This window comes from Berghia stephanieae, chromosome 10 (assembly GCF_034508935.2).
Source record: "Berghia stephanieae isolate SIO BIC M18660-M18661 chromosome 10, UCSD_Bste_1.3, whole genome shotgun sequence".
NCBI lineage: Eukaryota > Metazoa > Mollusca > Gastropoda > Nudibranchia > Aeolidiidae > Berghia > Berghia stephanieae.
Genome location: NC_088369.1, coordinates 9,950,002 through 9,968,106, shown reverse-complemented (window position 1 = coordinate 9,968,106; position 18,105 = coordinate 9,950,002). Strand labels below are relative to the sequence as shown.

Here is an 18,105-nt window from a genome sequence, read left to right as displayed (position 1 = left end):
ACAGGGGGGAAAAATACTCCTTACTGATGTTGGTTTTACAGGGGAAAAATACTCCTTACTGATGTTGGTTTTACAGGGGAAAATACTCTTACTGATGTTGGTTTTACAGGGGGAAAATACTCCTTACTGATGTTGGTTTTACAGGGGAAAAATACTCCTTACTGATGTTGGTTTTACAGGGGAAAAATACTCTCGGTGGTTTACAGGGAAAAACTTACGATGTTGGTTTTACAGGGGGAAAATACTCCTTACTGATGTTGGTTTTACAGGGGGAAAATACTCCTTACTGATGTTGGTTTTACAGGGGGAAAAATACTCCTTACTGATGTTGGTTTTACAGGGGAAAAATACTCCTTACTGGTGTTGGTTTTACAGGGGAAAATCTCCTTACTGATGTTGGTTTTACAGGGGAAAATACTCCTTACTGATGTTGGTTTTACAGGGGGAAAAATACTCCTTACTGATGTTGGTTTTACAGGGGAAAAATACTCCTTACTGATGTTGGTTTTACAGGGGAAAAATACTCCTTACTGATGTTGGTTTACAGGGGAAAAATACTCCTTACTGATGTTGGTTTTACAGGGGAAAAATACTCCTTACTGATGTTGGTTTTACAGGGGAAAAATACTCCTTACTGATGTTGGTTTTACAGGGGAAAAATACTCCTTACTGATGTTGGTTTTACAGGGGAAAAATACTCCTTACTGATGTTGGTTTTACAAGGGAAAAATACTCCTTACTGATGTTGGTTTTACAGGGGAAAAATACTCCTTACTGATGTTGGTTTTACAGGGGAAAAATACTCCTTGCTGATGTTGGTTTTACAGGGGAAAAATACTCCTTACTGATGTTGGTTTTACAGGGGAAAAATACTCCTTACTGATGTTGGTTTTACAGGGAAAAATACTCCTTACTGATGTTGGTTTTACAGGGGAAAAATACTCCTTACTGATGTTGGTTTTACAGGGGAAAAATACTCCTTACTGATGTTGGTTTTACAGGGAAAAATACTCCTTACTGATGTTGGTTTTACAGGGGAAAAATACTCCTTACTGATGTTGGTTTTACAGGGGAAAAATACTTCTTACTAATGTTGGTTTTACAGGGGAAAAATACTCCTTACTGATGTTGGTTTTACAGAGGAAAAATACTCCTTACTGATGTTGGTTTTACAGAGGAAAAATACTCCTTACTGATGTTGGTTTTACAGAGAAAAATACTCCTTACTGATGTTGGTTTTACAGGGGAAAAATACTCCTTACTGATGTTGGTTTTACAGAGGAAAAATACTCCTTACTGATGTTGGTTTTACAGGGGAAAAATACTCCTTACTGATGTTGGTTTTACAGAGGAAAAATACTCCTTACTGATGTTGGTTTTACCACTATTATTTGTATTAAAAAGTCGTCCTTCAGAGCCATTTGGCCCATGGAGCCGGAGTTTATCCTGGTTTGGATAGCGTGAAATGGAAAGTAGCAATTGCGTTCTTCCCTTTAGATAGGATTCCAGTTTATCACAAAGTGCTCGCTGCCAGATTTAACAGACCCAGAGCTACCAAATCACTCCCCCGTGGACAGGGGGAGGGGGGGGGGAGGGGGGGTCAGGAAAAAAATCTCGATTATTGCAACCAAGATCGATTTTGTGCCCTTTGCTTGTGAAGTGAGTGCTCACCCAACTGAGATATCAGAACCCCCCCCCCCCCCCCCATTATTAGTATTACCATTATGTTTTTGTTGGTTACATTTACCATAATTTTATTTTTGTCTCTTTTATTTATTTTTATTTTGTCTTTTATCCTCTTTTCTGTTTGTTTTTATCAGATTTTGTAAATAGTTGGTGAAAGCCTAAAGTTAAATGAATTAAATTGAATTGAAATTAAACGGTATTGTGCAAATATGAATGTTATACCTGCAGAACAAATGTTTAAAATGGATTTTTTTTAACAATCAAATAAACAAAACAAAACAAAAATCTAAAAACAACCAAACAAGAAAGGCTAAAAAAAATGGCATAAAAATATAAAATAAATAGTTAAAAGCAATAACAAAGTTTTATCATTAAACAAGAATTAGTTAAGTTTTAGCTCTCAAAATTGTAATCGGCCTTAAGCGATCCCATCTACAAGGGATAAATGTCAGATAGATGGATTTATAGATAAAAGAAGCTGACTACTTGTATGATAAAGAAAGAAAAACACAAGATCAAAAATCAAAACCATCCCAAAAAATAAAGATAAATAAAGATTATAAAGAAATTTAAAAAATTGGGGGATGTTTTTTTTCTTGTATTTTTCTTTCTTGTTTTGTCTGGTACCTTTCATACACACTTGTTCAGATCTTTATCTTACACCGGTGTCTGCTCCTTAATTTCTTAATATGATTACTTGTATACAGCTTGTTATATTACTGATTAATTGTCTTATTTTTTTCCCCCCACAGATTGACTTTATTGCTCATGATGAGTTGCCTTACACGACAGGGACTGGAAATGACGTTTACAAGTTTTGGAAGGAGAGGGGCATGTAGGTTGAATTTTGTATTATAGTTGTAGTAGCCATGGTGACGAGAAAGAATCAATATTTTATCCCGTTGGCTTTCCTGAATTGATAGACACAGAGTGGAAGGGAATGTAACCACACACCCCTCAGATAGTCATCTGAATGTAAACAATGGTAGTTAGTGCTAATTTAACAAAACAACAGGGTGATACCGTGGATAGTATGTGTTTAAAAAATACTCACTAGTTGTACAAGCCTGGTCAATCGTACTATAATAGCTTTTTATGTTTATAGTCTGATTGAGCGAATCTACTGAGAACTAATCACACAACTAGTGGTCGAAAACATTAGCAGAGAGCATTCATCTTTCCGTCCATCCATCCAACCACCAAACCTTCCCTTCATTCATCAAACCCTTCCATTCGCGCATCCATCAATTCATCCATCAATCCATCCATTATTCATCTTTCCATCCATCCATTCATCAAACCCTTCCATCCACGCATCCATCAATTCATCCATCCACCAATCCATCCACTATGACAGGTTTTTAGCCACAGAGCGTACAGAGGGTGTATCAACAACGGACGTGATCACACGTATCATCAAGGACTACGACATGTACGTCAGACGTAACCTGGCTAGGGGATATTCACACAAGGAACTCAATGTCAGCTACATGAAGGTAATACACCCAACACCCCCATCAGAAATATTAAGTAGAAACTAATCAATGAAACATTTATCGCATTTATCCCTTACCGTTTGTGTCATTTCAAATCGATCCACTAACGAATATACAGTTCTCCTTGTGATATTAAGCATTCTTGCGACATTGGTTACAGACTGTCCGGCTTGAAGATGACCAATGGCACATACATGTTGTTCTTAACTAAGTCGTGACATCGCGTAGATTAATGGAAGGTATTTTGCATTGTGTTTTCCTGCCTTGAAAATGTTTCAAGAAGACACGGATGGCAAAAAAATAAATCTATACACTTCCTGTCCAGAATAAGGTGCTTAAAGGTCATTTTAGCACGTGCGCGACGTGGCGAGCAAATTTCAGGTCAAAAACAAAAACATCAACTATCGGTACACAGAAAGGCTAATGGTAAACGACTCAGTGGAAAATCATTAGCCTACGTCAACGGATAAAAAAGTAACGACAATTTTCAATGTGTATACTTTCTTTTTATCGCAAGTATATAAAGTCCTTTAGAGCCATTTGATGCAGGAAGCTGGAGCTGTAGGGGCAGCGTGGCTCAGCGGTATGGTCTTTGCTTCTTTCCCAAAAGGTGGCGAGTTCGATCACCCGTCGCTGCGCTGTATGGCCTTGACGAAGTCACCTCGCCCTAGCTCTATTTGCGGCACTGCACTGCGTCTGACGCCTGGGTTATTCCAGTCTTCCTTTGGAATAGACCCTAGAGACAAATTTCCCCTATGGGATGAATAAAGGGAATTTTATTTTATTTGTTTATTTTATTTATTTATCAATGAAACATTTATCGCATTTCTCATGATGAATATAGAAAGTCGTTTAGAGCCATTTTGGTGCATGGAGAGAAAGCTGAAGCTGGAGGGGGGCAAAGTGGCTCAGCAGTACGGTCTTTGCTTCTTACCCAAAAGGTACAGAGTTCGATCACCCGTCATGCGCTGTATGGCCTTGAGCAAGTCACCTCGCCCTAGCTCTATTTGCGGCACTTCACTGCGGCTGATGCCTGGGTTATTCCAGTCTTCCCTCGGAATAGACCCTAGAGACAAATTTCCCCTATGGGATGAATAAAGGGAATTTTATTTCATTTATTTTATCCCGGTTTGCACGCGCAAAGGGATCGAGATCAATCCCAAGTGCAGTCGAGTTTTTTTTTTCTGATCCGCCTTTCCACCCAGCAGTGAACGGGTAGCTGGGTCTGTTAGATCTGATGGAAAGTACTTTGTGATAGACTAGCATCCTATCCAAAGGATAGCAAGCAATTACTATTAACCATTTCATGCTATGTAAACTGGCCTCATGGCTCTGAAGGACTACTTTTCTTTTCTCCTTTTTTAATGTATTTTTGGTCACAAATTCCTTACCATAATTGTTGGTTAATCCTTGTCAGGATGTAGACATAATGAAATTATGATTATCAATCCTGATGTCATAGTAGTCATAAAGCTAGGCTATCTTTATGTTAAGAAAGATAAAATGTTAAGAAACAAAATGAATATGTATTTGTACGGCTATGTGGTCTTGTGGTTTAACACCTGTTCTCTTTCAGATCGGAAGATCCTGTGTTCGAGCCTCGCTCTGCGCATAGTTGAGTCCTTGGAAAAGGCTCTTTACTCACATTCCCTCACTGTATTCTGATGTAAAATGAGTGAGTACCTGGCTGTTAACAGCGTTGACTCTGTTGGAAAGAAAATTGTATTATCGCCTAACAGGCATCATGTCTTGTTCTACATGTTACATGTTGCTGTTGGTCAGGGCCCCTTCCTTGTAAAGCGCTTTGAGCACATTAAGTGGATATTGCGCTATATAAATGCACACATTTTGGGGTTTTTTTGTTTCTTCTTTGGTTTTGGTTTTTAACTAGAAGAATCAATTTAAAAAAAAAAAAAAAAATACACGTAAAGAAAATAAAAAATGTAAATTGGAATCTTGTATATTTAACCTTCTCCTTACCACGCATTGGAAAATCATCACATCGTTACGATAAAGCCAACATTTTTCTCATCCACGTCACCAAATTGACACTTTGGGTTATAGATACAGCTCATTTGGCCGAGCCGAACAAAATCATGTGTGGCATATGTGCTTCTTGAGTAAAAAAAGTTGTTTTGTGTTGGATGGGTAGAAAGTTTCTGGATAATCCTGAACATGGCGGCACTGGTAAAGAGAGAGTTAAATAATACAAAACAAATTGGCACATGATTTTATTAATGGCCTTTTCGAATGACATCTTCCATAGAGTAAACCCTAATAAAAATAATAAAAAAATTTTAAAATAAAGAAAAAAAAATGATGAGAGATTTGATGTCATCTTTTTTTCAAATTTTAAGAAAAAACAATTATGAGACATTTGATGTCATCTTTTTTTCCAATTCTAAAAAACAAAATAAATGTTTAGGCCAAACATCTGAAGTTGAAAGATAACTATGAAAAGTTGGAGAATAAACTGAAGGACAAGGGAAAGAACTGGATGGGGAAATGGAAAGAACATGTGGGAAAGTACGACGAAATCATCCATCGCTGGGAGGAAAAGTCTAAGGAGTTTATTGGGTCCTTTGTCGACATGTTTGGGAAAGAAGGAAAACTGGTGAGTAGTTCTCTACAAATCACGATGAATGAATAGAGCATTAATGACGAATTTTAGCCTTCATTCATCAAGTTTTGTTGATAAAGGGGAAACCCGAAATGTCTACATTATTTGTCTTTGTTTTAAAAAATTGAAGCTTCTATTCAATTTCCTATTGTTATTCATGAAATGTACGTAATATTATGATCTGAATCTGAATGTTAATTGAAGTCAACTCAATTCTGAGTATTTATCTGTATTCGAGGGCGGAGAGAGTTGTTGAGTGTGACAGCCATTGTTAGTATTTAGGTTGAAGAATCTTGATATTATCTTCGTTTGAATGTTTCCAAATCTGATGTGTTCACGCTTGATTCGGGAAGAGCGTTCCAGTCTTTGATAGTGCGGGGTGCAAATGAATATTTGAAGATGTTTGAGTTTGTATAGATTGGTGTTTTAGTGTTTTTGAGTGGTATTTTCTTTGAATGGGTGAATTTCGTTGTAAGTCTAGTTGTTCAGGCAAGTTGGTTTTGTTTTGTTTGTAATTTTGAACATGAGAGTTAGTCGTTCTTTCCGTCTGTCTTGTTGATGTAATGTAATATGTATTTTAAAAGAATAAATAAATGAATTATGTTGCCCTTCCAAGAGGTGGTGATGCCGTTGCCTAGGCATTCCATGAAGGAATATTATAGATGATACATCAGACGTTCGATGTCAACAGGAATCACCCATGTTGTCCCAGTGAGATGTTGTCGCTTAGGCGTTCCATGAAGGAATATAGATAATACATCAAACAAATGCCTGATGTCATCAGGAATATCACCATGTTGTCAAAAGTCAGCAATTTGAGGGTAAATAATCTTGCCCAAGGAAAAAAAATATAAATGCCTGAAATTGGACTTGAACTGGGGACTTTTCATGTCTCAATCGCAGTTCTTAACCACTCGGCCACCTCACCCCTCCCGTTATCGGTATAGGTAGATATAAATTGCGTCAAAAAGGTCAACTTTCGATTTTTAAGCCAAATTTTGGTAGAAAATTGGTGCAAGTATTTTAGTTTGATTTTTGGGAGTTTCAATTTACAGGAGTCATTTGAGGATGTCAGTTTTCTCACTGACTCATTGACCTTGAAGATATTGTGGGGTTGTTCTTTCAAGACATATAGACACACTTGTTGCAGCTATTATATCTGATCCTCTCTTTGACAGGAAGCCAATGTAGATGGTCTGGATGGGGTTCCTGACCTCCCATAGTGGGCAGGGAGGTACTTACTGTGTCTTCTATCCCCCTATATCTGTTTTCCAACATGCTTTCTGTCCTTGCCTTGGATTGGGATTACTTGGTTTTGTCCTGGCCCTGGCCGGATACCCTAGCTGAGAGGGAAACAGTCAAATGTATGGTTAAAGTTTTGGGAGATGATATTTTTTGTCTTGTAAATCATTTCTCTCTATCTTATGCACTGCATTATGTTCTGTTTACATATTATACATGATTTGTAAACATTTGAATGTATTCCTCTTAGTCGGGACTTGTGCTTGTGTCTGGATGAGACTTTTAGGTGATCTCAAACTAAATACTTAGATAACGTGCTCTTGGAATCTACACGTTTTCTATTTGAACCAATTCCCCTTTGTCTTACCTTATCTTGGGTGCTTTAATTGTAATTCTAGAACTTTTTCCTATTCCATTTTCTTCCTTTTTACTGGCGCTGATATGACCTTAATGTTTTGTATGCACTGTAAAATCCTTAAAAACAATATAACTTCATCATTGATTATTAATCATTTGATTGTCTCTCTCTCTCTCTCTCTCTCTCTCCTGGGTGGGGATCCTGACCTCCCATAGTGGGCAGGGAGGTACATGCTGTGTCTTCTATCCCCCCATACCCGTTTTCCAATTGTTTCCTGTCTTTGTCGTGGAATGAGATTCCTTGGTTTTGTCCTGATCCTTGCCAGAGCTCCTTGGCTGGGAGGGAAACATCTCTCTGTTATGCATTGTATTATGTTTAGTTTACATATTATATTATATGATTGGTAAACATTTGAGTGTATTCCTCTTAGTTGGGACCTGTGCTTGTGTCTGGATGAGACTTTTAGGCGATCTCAAACTAAGTACATTGGTGGTATGCTCTTGGAATCTACATCTGATCCTATTTGTTCCCAGTTCCCCTATGTCTTACTTTTTCTTGGGTGCTTTAATTGTAATTCTATAACTTTTTACTATCCCATTTTCTTCCTTTTTACTGGCGCTGATATAACCTAAATGTGTTGCAAGCGCCGTAAAACCCTTAAAAACAAACAATCAATCAATCTCTCTCTCCCCCTTTTCCTCCCCCAGGGCCAATGGATCCAAGAAAATACCACCCGTATCGGACGAGCCATCTCCCCATCACAGTCCCTTCCTGATGACGAGTCCTCCCCCACCCACTCAGGACACCTCTACGACTCACCCCCTTCCCCCTCCACCTCAGATCTCGAACCCTCCAGTCCGCCTCACAAGAGGGGCCGGTTCTCCCCGTTGTTCATGAGGGCCGTCGACGAGGAGGAGGAACTCAGCGAAAAGGAAGAAGATTAAGAGGGAATTCCGTAACTTAATGTACATAGTTCTTGTTTAGTCAAAATACAAAAACAATCCATCACGAAAATTTATTTTGCTTTTTTGTTAGAATTTTTTTTTTTTTTTTTTGTATTTTTCATTTGATCATGAATGCTTTGTTTTGTGGGCTTATGTCGTCAGTATTACAAAAAAAAGACAAGGAATGTTATATTATTATAACTGCTTTTACTATGAGGAAGGGCCAGAAACTTTGATATTGGAGAGCTGTGGGGGTTGCTTGAAGCCAGAGATTGTAAAAATACTATACAAAAAGGTGAAAATGGAATCAATATTACTTTTTACAGTCCATGGATTACAGCAGCCTAGTATCACTTTATCGGGTGTTTTTTGTTTGTTTGTTTTTTTCACTTATCTGGGAACAACGTATGTAAAATATTATATCTATCGAGCTAAAATTAATTTTTTGAATGGACAATTTTTCCCACAACTGCTCTGTTAAATAAATGCCTTTGATGTTGGAGGAGAAGAAATAATAACAAAGTATAATTTGGGTGGTGATTCTCTCAAAAACCTGCTACGTCACGTTTTCATCATTCAGTGAAAACTGCAAAATTTATTTGTCATTTATTTTATGACTTGTAGAGAAACAAAAATACTGCCGTTGTTTTAAAAAACACAGTACATGAAATCTGCTGTTGTTTTTTTTAAAAACACAGTATATGCAATGTTAACCGTATAGCACATACTGTGTTCTTTGATAAAACGTCAGAAATGGTAATCAAATAGCACATACATACTGTGTTCTTTAATAAAACAGCAGAAATGGTAATCAAATAGCACATACATACTGTGTTCTTTAATAAAATGGCAGAATACTTGTCTTGCTTGCTTGCCTTATAGAAAAATATCCTAAGTGGTGGTTTGAAGCTTTGAATTTTGTCTTGCGCTGCTTCTAAAGTGTTCAACCAATTTTTTTTGAGAATGTTAATGTCGTAAACTCATTATTTACTGGGATGTGACGTAGCAGATTTTGGAAGTCAATCTCATCATTTACTAAAATTCACACATGATGTTGTATTAGTTGACCATGTTACAATTCCAATGAACAAGAAATTGAAAAACAAACAAATATTTTTTGATAAAGTGTATTCTTCCAAATTGGTGATATAATATCTGGAGAACCTGTGTGTTGTGTTATTATAAATATTTTGCCTTCCCTTAGAGTGAGTGAATGCGTATTCTTCCAAATTGGTGATATAATATCTGGAGAACCTATGTGTTGTGTGTTATAAATATTTTGCCATCCCTTAGAGTGAGTGAATGAATAGTGACCCACCAGCACAATGTGGTATTTCGTCTATCCAAAGATTTATTATTTTTATTTTTTTCCATTGACCATTCCCCTTGCTCTGCCGTGTGATACAAAACTATTGCAGTCTCTTGCCATCTCATTGGACTGAGTACATTTGTACCGTCAATTGGGGAAACTTTGCCTCTGTCTATTTGGAGCATTTTGAATAATTTCAGCTTTGTTTCATACCTGCCGAATCTTACGAATTTTTCGTAATTTTACGAATTTTTGACAAATTTCATGGCCAAATACGAAATTTTATGGAAAATTACGAATTTTTAATTCTTAGTAATATTTAATTAGAAGAAGAAGAAGAAGAAGAAGAAGAAAAGAACAACTACTCCTATTACTACTTACTACTGCTACCTACTACTACTATAATAATAACAATAATATTGTGGTTCTTCGTACACAATTGCATAGATTACGAATTTCCTTGTCAAATTACTAAAAATTGACATAAAAATTACTAAATTTGAAGTTTTCATTTTGGCAGGTCTGTCGTTGCAGTTATTGTACCCGTTAGTTAAAAGACTTGAATTTTTATCACAAAGGAATTAATTGCCCCTAAACTAAACAATCTCTTATTGGTCCAAAATTTAAGAGGCAAAGTTTCTTTCCCCTTTAGGCAAAGTTTCCCCAGTTGACGGTACTTAAAACTACGGGTAGGGGTCAAAGCACACTGTTGTGGAATGGTTGTTGCTACCATGTGTATGTACCTATTATATGAAAGATATGTTTTTCCTTGTAAATCATTTCTTTTATTTTTTAATTTTATTTTTTTTTAAGATTAATAATTGTGTGCCCTTTGGAGGACTCTACATATGTCTCCTATTATTTTGAACAGATTCCACATTGTCTTACCTTTTTCTTGGTGCTTTAATTGTAATTCTAGAACTTTTTGCCAAAACCATTTTCTTCATTTTTGCTGGCACTGAAATGACCTTAATGTGTTGCAAGCGCCGTAAAACCCTTAAAAACAAAAATTACCTTTTCTTGGGTGCTTTAATTGTAATTCTAGAACTTTTCTTCATTTTTACTGGCGCTGAAATGACCTTAATGTGTTGCAAGCGCCTTAAAGACTAACACTAAACTAAACTGAAACCTACGGGTAGGGATCAAAGCTTACTATTGTGGAACGGATGCTTCTACCATTTACCTATTATATGAGATATATGTGTTTTGCCTTGTAAATCATTTCTCTTTTTTTCTTTTTTTTTTGGTTAATAATAGTTTTGTGTGGTGTATTTTAGGTATTGAATTTTATTTAAAAAATTATATTTTAAAATATTTCTTGGTGCATCGATCTGAATGGAGCCATTGTGTGGTTCTCATTCTAAACACAGACAGGGGCAGGTTACTCCTTCCTTTATTTTTCTGCTTATCGCGATATCCAGTTCTCTCATCTTTTTTTTTTCTTTCCTTAGCGCTTATATGACCTACATGTTGCAAGTGCCGTTAAACGTTCAAAAACAAAATAAATGTTCTATAAATAGCATATGATGTCATTGTCATCCATTGAAATACTAGCCATTTGATTGGCTGACATCATCATTTGTGTCAGTGCATGACATAATCAGTCAAAAGGTGAAAATTTTGGATTTGCATTTTTAAAAAAAAATTTTTTTGGCATTTTCTGAAATAATATGTTCCCACCAGCCTTTGTAATTTTTATTTGAAGTAAATTGGTTTATTTTTCATAAAGTTATAGTCAGATGAATGGGAAAGGTATCCAACAACTTTTCTCAAATTTCATCCTTTTTTAACTTGACGAGCTGTAAAAAATATCTAGAAGTGAAATTAAGCTTTGATATTCCCCGAAGATGTACAAAAATGGTTAATTTAATCATTTATGACAAAAGACTCATTTTTGATATTTTAAAAATTGACCTTAACTTGGCAAGATCTCAGTTCAAACCTTTTCACCGTCCGACTGATTTTGCCATTCATTGTAACATACAGAGCTGCCAACCTACTGCAAAAAATGCGGAATTGTACGTATTTTCAGTGATTGTACGCTTGTACACATTTCCCCCAAGATTGTACCCATTTTCAGTTTGCAGAGTCACTTCAGTTTTCTTTAGTTATTATTCATATTATTACTAGCCTATTGAGAAACCTTGGTGACCAAGTGGATATTCATATATTTTTTGAGCAATTATGATCTTCATGCTTGGAGGTAGAATTCTGAAAGGATTGGATTATAGTCTTGGGAACATCATTGTTGCTTCAATTGAGTTTGTGTGGTGTGACTTTATGTAATTATACCTTCCTCTTACTTTCATGATGGTTAGTTTCCGTCGATTTCAGGATTGTACCCATTTGTATGAAATCTCCCCCATTTTGAGGTCCCATTATACACATTCTCATCAGGTCGGGTTGGCAGCTCTGAACATATTATATTATCATTGAATCAATATCATCAATTTGAATTGTCTTTCAAGTGGTGGGTTTTTGAATATATATAATAATAATAATATAATATACCTGTAAAAAAATAAAACCCCTTTTCGTTTTACTATGACTGTGACACATTGCATAATGAGACAGTATCGGCTTTTGATATTAATGGATGATTATTATTATATTATCACTTATGCAGGTGCTCTTTGTGTGTGTGTTTGTTGTGTGTGTTTTTTTGTTTTTTTTTTTTTGGCTCCAGTTTGATTATTACTTAATAAATTCATATTCATCATCATTTTATTTTTTTTGCAATAATAAAACTCAAAAGCCTGATGGCTGAGGATACCGTATTATTATTATTATTATTATTATTATTATTATTATATTATTATTTATTATTATTATTATTATTATTATTATCATTATTATTATTATTATTATTATTAATAATAATAATTAGTCGTCACTAAATACCTCGCTTTACCTTTTACATATTTATTTTAGTCTTTTTTTCCCCACATGCATTCCTTTTTAATTCGAGAAATTTAGATTTTCGTGATTGTAAGAAGTTGTGTGTGTGTGGGGGGGGGGGGGGGGGTTGCGGCTGCTTACTCCGGGTCCTCTGTGCCTCTCATTTCCTTTCTAACTCCATTTTATCACTGTCCAGGGTGCATGGTTTTGCCAAGATCCCAGTTGCTGGGTGGGGTTCCCGACCTCCCATAGTGGGCGGGGATGTACTTGCTGTCTCTTCTATCCCCCTGTATCTGTTTTCCAATTGCTTTCTGTCGTTGTCTTGGAATGAAATTAATTTAGTTTTGTCCTGACCCATCTATATATATATATATATATATATATATATATAATATATATATATATATATATATATATATATATATATATATATATATAATATATATATATATAATATATATATATATATATTGTTTTAGCGTCTTTCCCTTTGGCAGAGATCCCTATGCCACAATGTTTATGTAAGGCTATATAATATATACTGCTGTGAAATGACAAATCATCATCTCTTCCAATTTTTGTCAGAAAACTTTGACATTATCAGATATTGACAGATGAAGCCAAACTTTTAATAAAGGCCAAAAACCTGAGACCTTCTTTTAGGCGTTTCGCCGTATCCTGTGATAAGTACAGAGCGATAGACTAGCATCCTATCCAATGGGTAGCACGCAGTTATTGCTGATTGTTTAACATTACAATAACTAAGACTAAGACTGATTGTTTAACATTACAAAAGCTAAGATAAGCTGAGGTTCCAAGGAGGGTGGTGGGTAAAATACTCCTAAGGGATGGCGCTGATATGACCTAAATGTGTCGCAAGCGCCGTAAAACCTTTAAAAACAAAACAAAACAAAACAAAACAAAAGCAAACTCCTAAGGGCAAGGGAATGGCAGCTCTCGATGGGCCGATGGGCCGTTGAAAATTTTTCTTTTTTTACCAGTCCACAGCCTTGCCAATATTTCTATACCCCTCGTCGTTTTATCTTTTTTATTTGACTTAGTGTCCTTAGATTTCTGCTAGGTGGCGTTCCTGACCTCCCATAGTGGGCAGGGAGGTACCTACTATTTCTTCTATCCCCTTGTATCTGTTTTCCAACATAATTTCTGTCTTTGTCTTGGAATGAGATTACTTGTTTTTGGCCTGGCCCTGGCTGGGAGGGAAACAGTCAAATGCATAGTTATTGTTTTTGGAGATGATATTTTTTTAACTTTAAACCATCTCTCTGTTATGTATTATTATATTTTTTATTTTGAATGTAAAATGTAAGCATTTGAGTGTATTCCTCTTTGTGCTTGTGCCTGGATGAGACTTAAGGTGATCTCAAACTGAGTAGATTGGTAGTATGCTCTTGGAATCTACATCTGATCCCTATTTGTTCCCAGTTCACCTATGTCTTTATTTTTCTTGGGTGCTCTAATTGTAATTCTATAACTTTTTACTATCCCATTTTCTTCCTTTTCACTGGCGCTGATATAACCTAAATGTGTTGCAAGCACCGTAAAACCTTTAAAAACAAACATTAGATTTCTGACCTCCCATGGTGGACAGGGAGGTACTTACTGGGTCTTCTATCCCTAAGTACATTGATAGTGTTTCTCTTGGAATCTACACCAGTTTCCTATTTGAACAAATTCCCCTTTGTCTTACTTTTTGTCTTGGGTGCTTTAATTGTAATTCTAGAACTTTTTTACCATTCCATTTTCTTCCTTTTTACTGGTGCCGATATGACATTAATAATTAATGGGTTGCAAGCGCCATAAAACCCTTAAAAACATAAAACATGGAATAAGATTATGAAGATGGATTCATTTTGCCCGCCTGGATAGATATTGGTATTTTTTGGGGTGACAGAATCCTTGGCTATAACCAAAACAAATGGAAGGAAATGGCTTCACGGGTCTTATGGTTCTTTATAAGTTTTTTTGTTAGTTAACTAATAAAACAAAATTTAACCCAAAAAAATGTGAGGCTGGCTGAGAAAACCCGGGAAGATGCACAAGCTTTGATTCGAGATATGACCCAAAATCAAAGATAAGGTGTTTCTCATAGCAAAAATTTCTATTCAGAAAATAATTCATAACTAGGGTTCTAATAGACAGAATGAAAATTTAAAGTGGTAAATGATCAGAAAGATGTGGTCTACTCCACTGCATACATAACTCTATTTATGAAATTTGTGCATCTTTCCGAGTTTTCTTGGCCAGCCACACAAATGTGTGATAAAGTAAGGACTCTCAGACCGTAGCCATCGTTAAGTTATAGCCTGACACTTGAACCCACAAGGACTTATATTTTGTGCAGCGTCTAGTGATTTGTCGTTAGAAGAGCTCAAGGAAACAAGTGATCCCATTTGGTTGAACTATTGAATACAACTCACGATTTGCTTTCTTTTGCGACCAAAGACTTGTCTTTTGACCTCTTTGTTTTGGGTCAGTGTCAGGCTATAAGTTTACGATGGCTGCGGTCTAATAAGGTCATTGAGTGGATTCTTCAATAGAGTGAATGATGTTGATGTCACTCATCAATTTGTTATGGTTTTTAGGCCGCCAGTTGGGTAGTTAGTTCTCACTATGTTCTCTCAATCAGACTATAATTTTGTTTGGTTGGTGTCAGGCTATAAGTTTACGATGGCGACACAATAACTAATAGTTGTTTATGAAAGTGGGTGTATATGCGTGTGTGTGTGTGTGTGTGTAAGTATGGTTATGTGTGTGTGTATTTATCTATTTGTTTGTAAACGTTCCAGGATATTTGTGTAGCTTATGATAATATGTATATGTATTTTAACAATATCTTTGAGTCAGAAAAATGTGTTCCTAGTAAATAAAATATTAATTGCTATTCTATATATAATTTTTTTTTTTTAGTTTTTTGACATTGAATGAGTTATGCCATGTCTTACAATACACAAATATCATGAGGAATTGACAAAAGCTAATTCTTGTGTCATTTTCGGGTGAGTGATGAAATGATAAAAATATATGTGAATTTATTTTTACTAATATGAAAACATTTGAACCCCACCCCCCCCCCCCCCCCAAAAAAAAAAAAAAAAAAAAAAAAAAAAAAAAAAAAACCAATAATAATTAGCTTTTATATAGCCCAATATCCACTAAATGTGCTTAAAGCGCTTTACCGAATGCTATTGGTCAAGTTTTGTTTTTGTTTTTTAATGAGTATTTAATAAATAAATTAATAAACCAGACACTCACTAACTGGCATCAAGAAGTACAGAGTGAATATTTTGTCAAAGAATTTCTCAGGCTTACGATGGACAATGTTTTCATGTGAGGATGGACACAATGTAAGGACCTCTCATAGTGGGCAGGGAGGTACTTATTGCGTATTCTATCCCCCTATATCTGTTTTCCCACTTTCTTCCTGTTTACTGGCGCTGATATGACCTTAATGTGTTCGCCGTAAAACCCTCAAAAACAAACAAACAAACACTTCACCCGAGACATGATATGGCCTTTTGTCATCCATCGATCAGCTATGTCCGCACATCACCTACGACCGACGCGTACATAATATTAATATATGCAGGTCCGGCACGCAGGGCCTAGTTTAACATTGTTGTAATGGACAATATTATTTGCCTCAATTTTCGAGATTTCCATTACTACAACAATGATGAGCCCATAAGGAATTGGGTTATCAGACCTGTAAAATGAAGTGCACGTCGCCTAGAACACAATACAGCTTTGGGTCATCATTTGTGCATAATTTATTTTACATCTGAATGGTCAATTAACCAGTAGATTTTTGACCAATCAAAACATGGTATTTGTGACACACCCTCACACGTGCTCGGACAAACATAGTTGGTTGTTTATAAACAGTAACAAGAGTGGAATCGACCTCTCTCTGATCGTTGTTATTGTTTTCATACAGGCCAATTGGGTGACTAGTTATCACATGATTTTCTCGATTAGATTATGAACGTTTAAATTTACACATAGTTCTGTGTGTTAGTTCGATTGATCAAGCGGTAGAACAGTGGGTATTCTACTTAAACACATACCATCGATAGTAAAACGTGTGTAGTTCGCTTCGTCAACCAATCACTGTCATTATTTACATTATGACGATTGTCTGAGAGGCGTGGTTATCTACCTGTCTATTGGCACTAGTTGTTGTTGTTGTTGTTGTTGTTGTTGTTATGAAGATGATGACTTGTTTTATGTTGGATTCTTTATTATTTACATCATATCAGCATTTTGCCCTCCTTCCTCCATCCATCCATCCATACTTTGAATTTATCTATTGAGTTGAGTTGAGTTGTCAAGCCTCTTGTTCTTCCGTTTATTATGATAAATTTTATTTGAATTTTAACTTGATGCTTTTGCTTTCGTGTACAGTACAGAAACAATTAATTCTCTTTGGTTTTCTACAACCTCGTGATGGCATTTTTAGGTTTTCTTTAATAGTTAAAAAAATTAGTTTTGGGTTTTTTTTTTTTTTTTTTTTTTTTTTTTTTTTTTTTTTTTTTTTTGTTTGCCCTTTTTTTTCAGGTTTTGTCTTTTGTTAATTTTTTATTATTATTAATTTATCAAATTGTTTTGTGTTGTATGATTTAACATCCTGTTTTTAATTTTTGATTATTATTTGTTCATAATCATGTTGTTTTTTTTTTTTTTTGTTTTTTTTGTTTTTTTTTAATTTCAGCTGATTTGATTTCTTCTTTCATTTGATTGATTGATTTTTATTTTATTTTATTTTTTTAATTGTTCATATTTATAGAATTACTTGTTGATTCAATTCATCTATTTCATCCATCCATTCATTACCTCAGTCATTCATTCATCCATCCATCCATCCATCCATCCATCCAGTCATTCATTACCTCATCCATCCATCCATCCATCCATCCAGTCATTTATGCTGGGTGGAGAGTTCAACATCATGCTCTGTCTTCTATCCCCCTATATCTAATTTCCTTTTCCAAGGAGGGGGGGGGGGGGGAGAGAGAGAGAGAGAGAGAGAGAGAGAGAGAGAGAGAGAGAGAGAGAGAGAGAGAGATCAGTACAATCAATGTTTAGTATTAGTTTTAGGAGATTATATTTTTTCCCCTGTAAAGCATCTCTATATTATGCACTCCTACTAAATATGTTTTTGTTTTGAATATAATAGTTTGTAAATATGTGAGTATTTCTCTCAATGTGTCCCTGTGCTTGTGTCTGGATGGGACTTTTTAGGTGGTCGCTAAGTACACTCCTATGTAATCAGTCCCCCGTTGTCTAATTCTTTTCTTAAATTATCTATGGGGAATGAGATTAGCGGAAGAGTAGCGTCCTTTGATTGGACGTCACCCATAGTCTGTGACGTCACAGGCGGAAAAGTTATTAGAGAGAGAACGTCATGTTGGTTGTGCGCAGAAAGTATCGTTACAAACGCTGTACTGTAAAACCCTTAAAAACAAACATTTACTCATTCATTCATTCATTCAGGCTTTGCATTTTTGTTTATTATATAATTTTGAAAGTGTCCT

At 35.6% G+C, this 18,105-nt stretch overlaps 2 protein-coding genes across 7 annotated transcripts in view; one reads left to right on the top strand and one right to left on the bottom strand.

Annotated features, from left to right (window-relative positions):
- The window catches only part of LOC144956194 (choline-phosphate cytidylyltransferase A-like), a 57,399-nt gene extending 48,999 nt beyond the window's left edge, over positions 1–8,400 (top strand). For all 3 annotated transcript variants that reach the window (XM_078886620.1, XM_078886617.1, XM_078886618.1), the window contains 4 exons: positions 2,439–2,521; positions 3,044–3,182; positions 5,608–5,796; positions 8,110–8,400. In XM_078886620.1, coding sequence (XP_078742746.1) covers positions 2,439–2,521; positions 3,044–3,182; positions 5,608–5,796; positions 8,110–8,346 — 648 coding nt within the window. In that variant the 3' untranslated portion in view covers positions 8,347–8,400. The remainder of the gene's footprint in view (positions 1–2,438; positions 2,522–3,043; positions 3,183–5,607; positions 5,797–8,109) is intronic.
- LOC144956203 (stimulated by retinoic acid gene 6 protein-like) overlaps positions 1–18,105 on the bottom strand; it is a 744,310-nt gene that overhangs the window by 134,317 nt on the left and 591,888 nt on the right. The gene's annotated exons all lie outside the window — the stretch shown is intronic.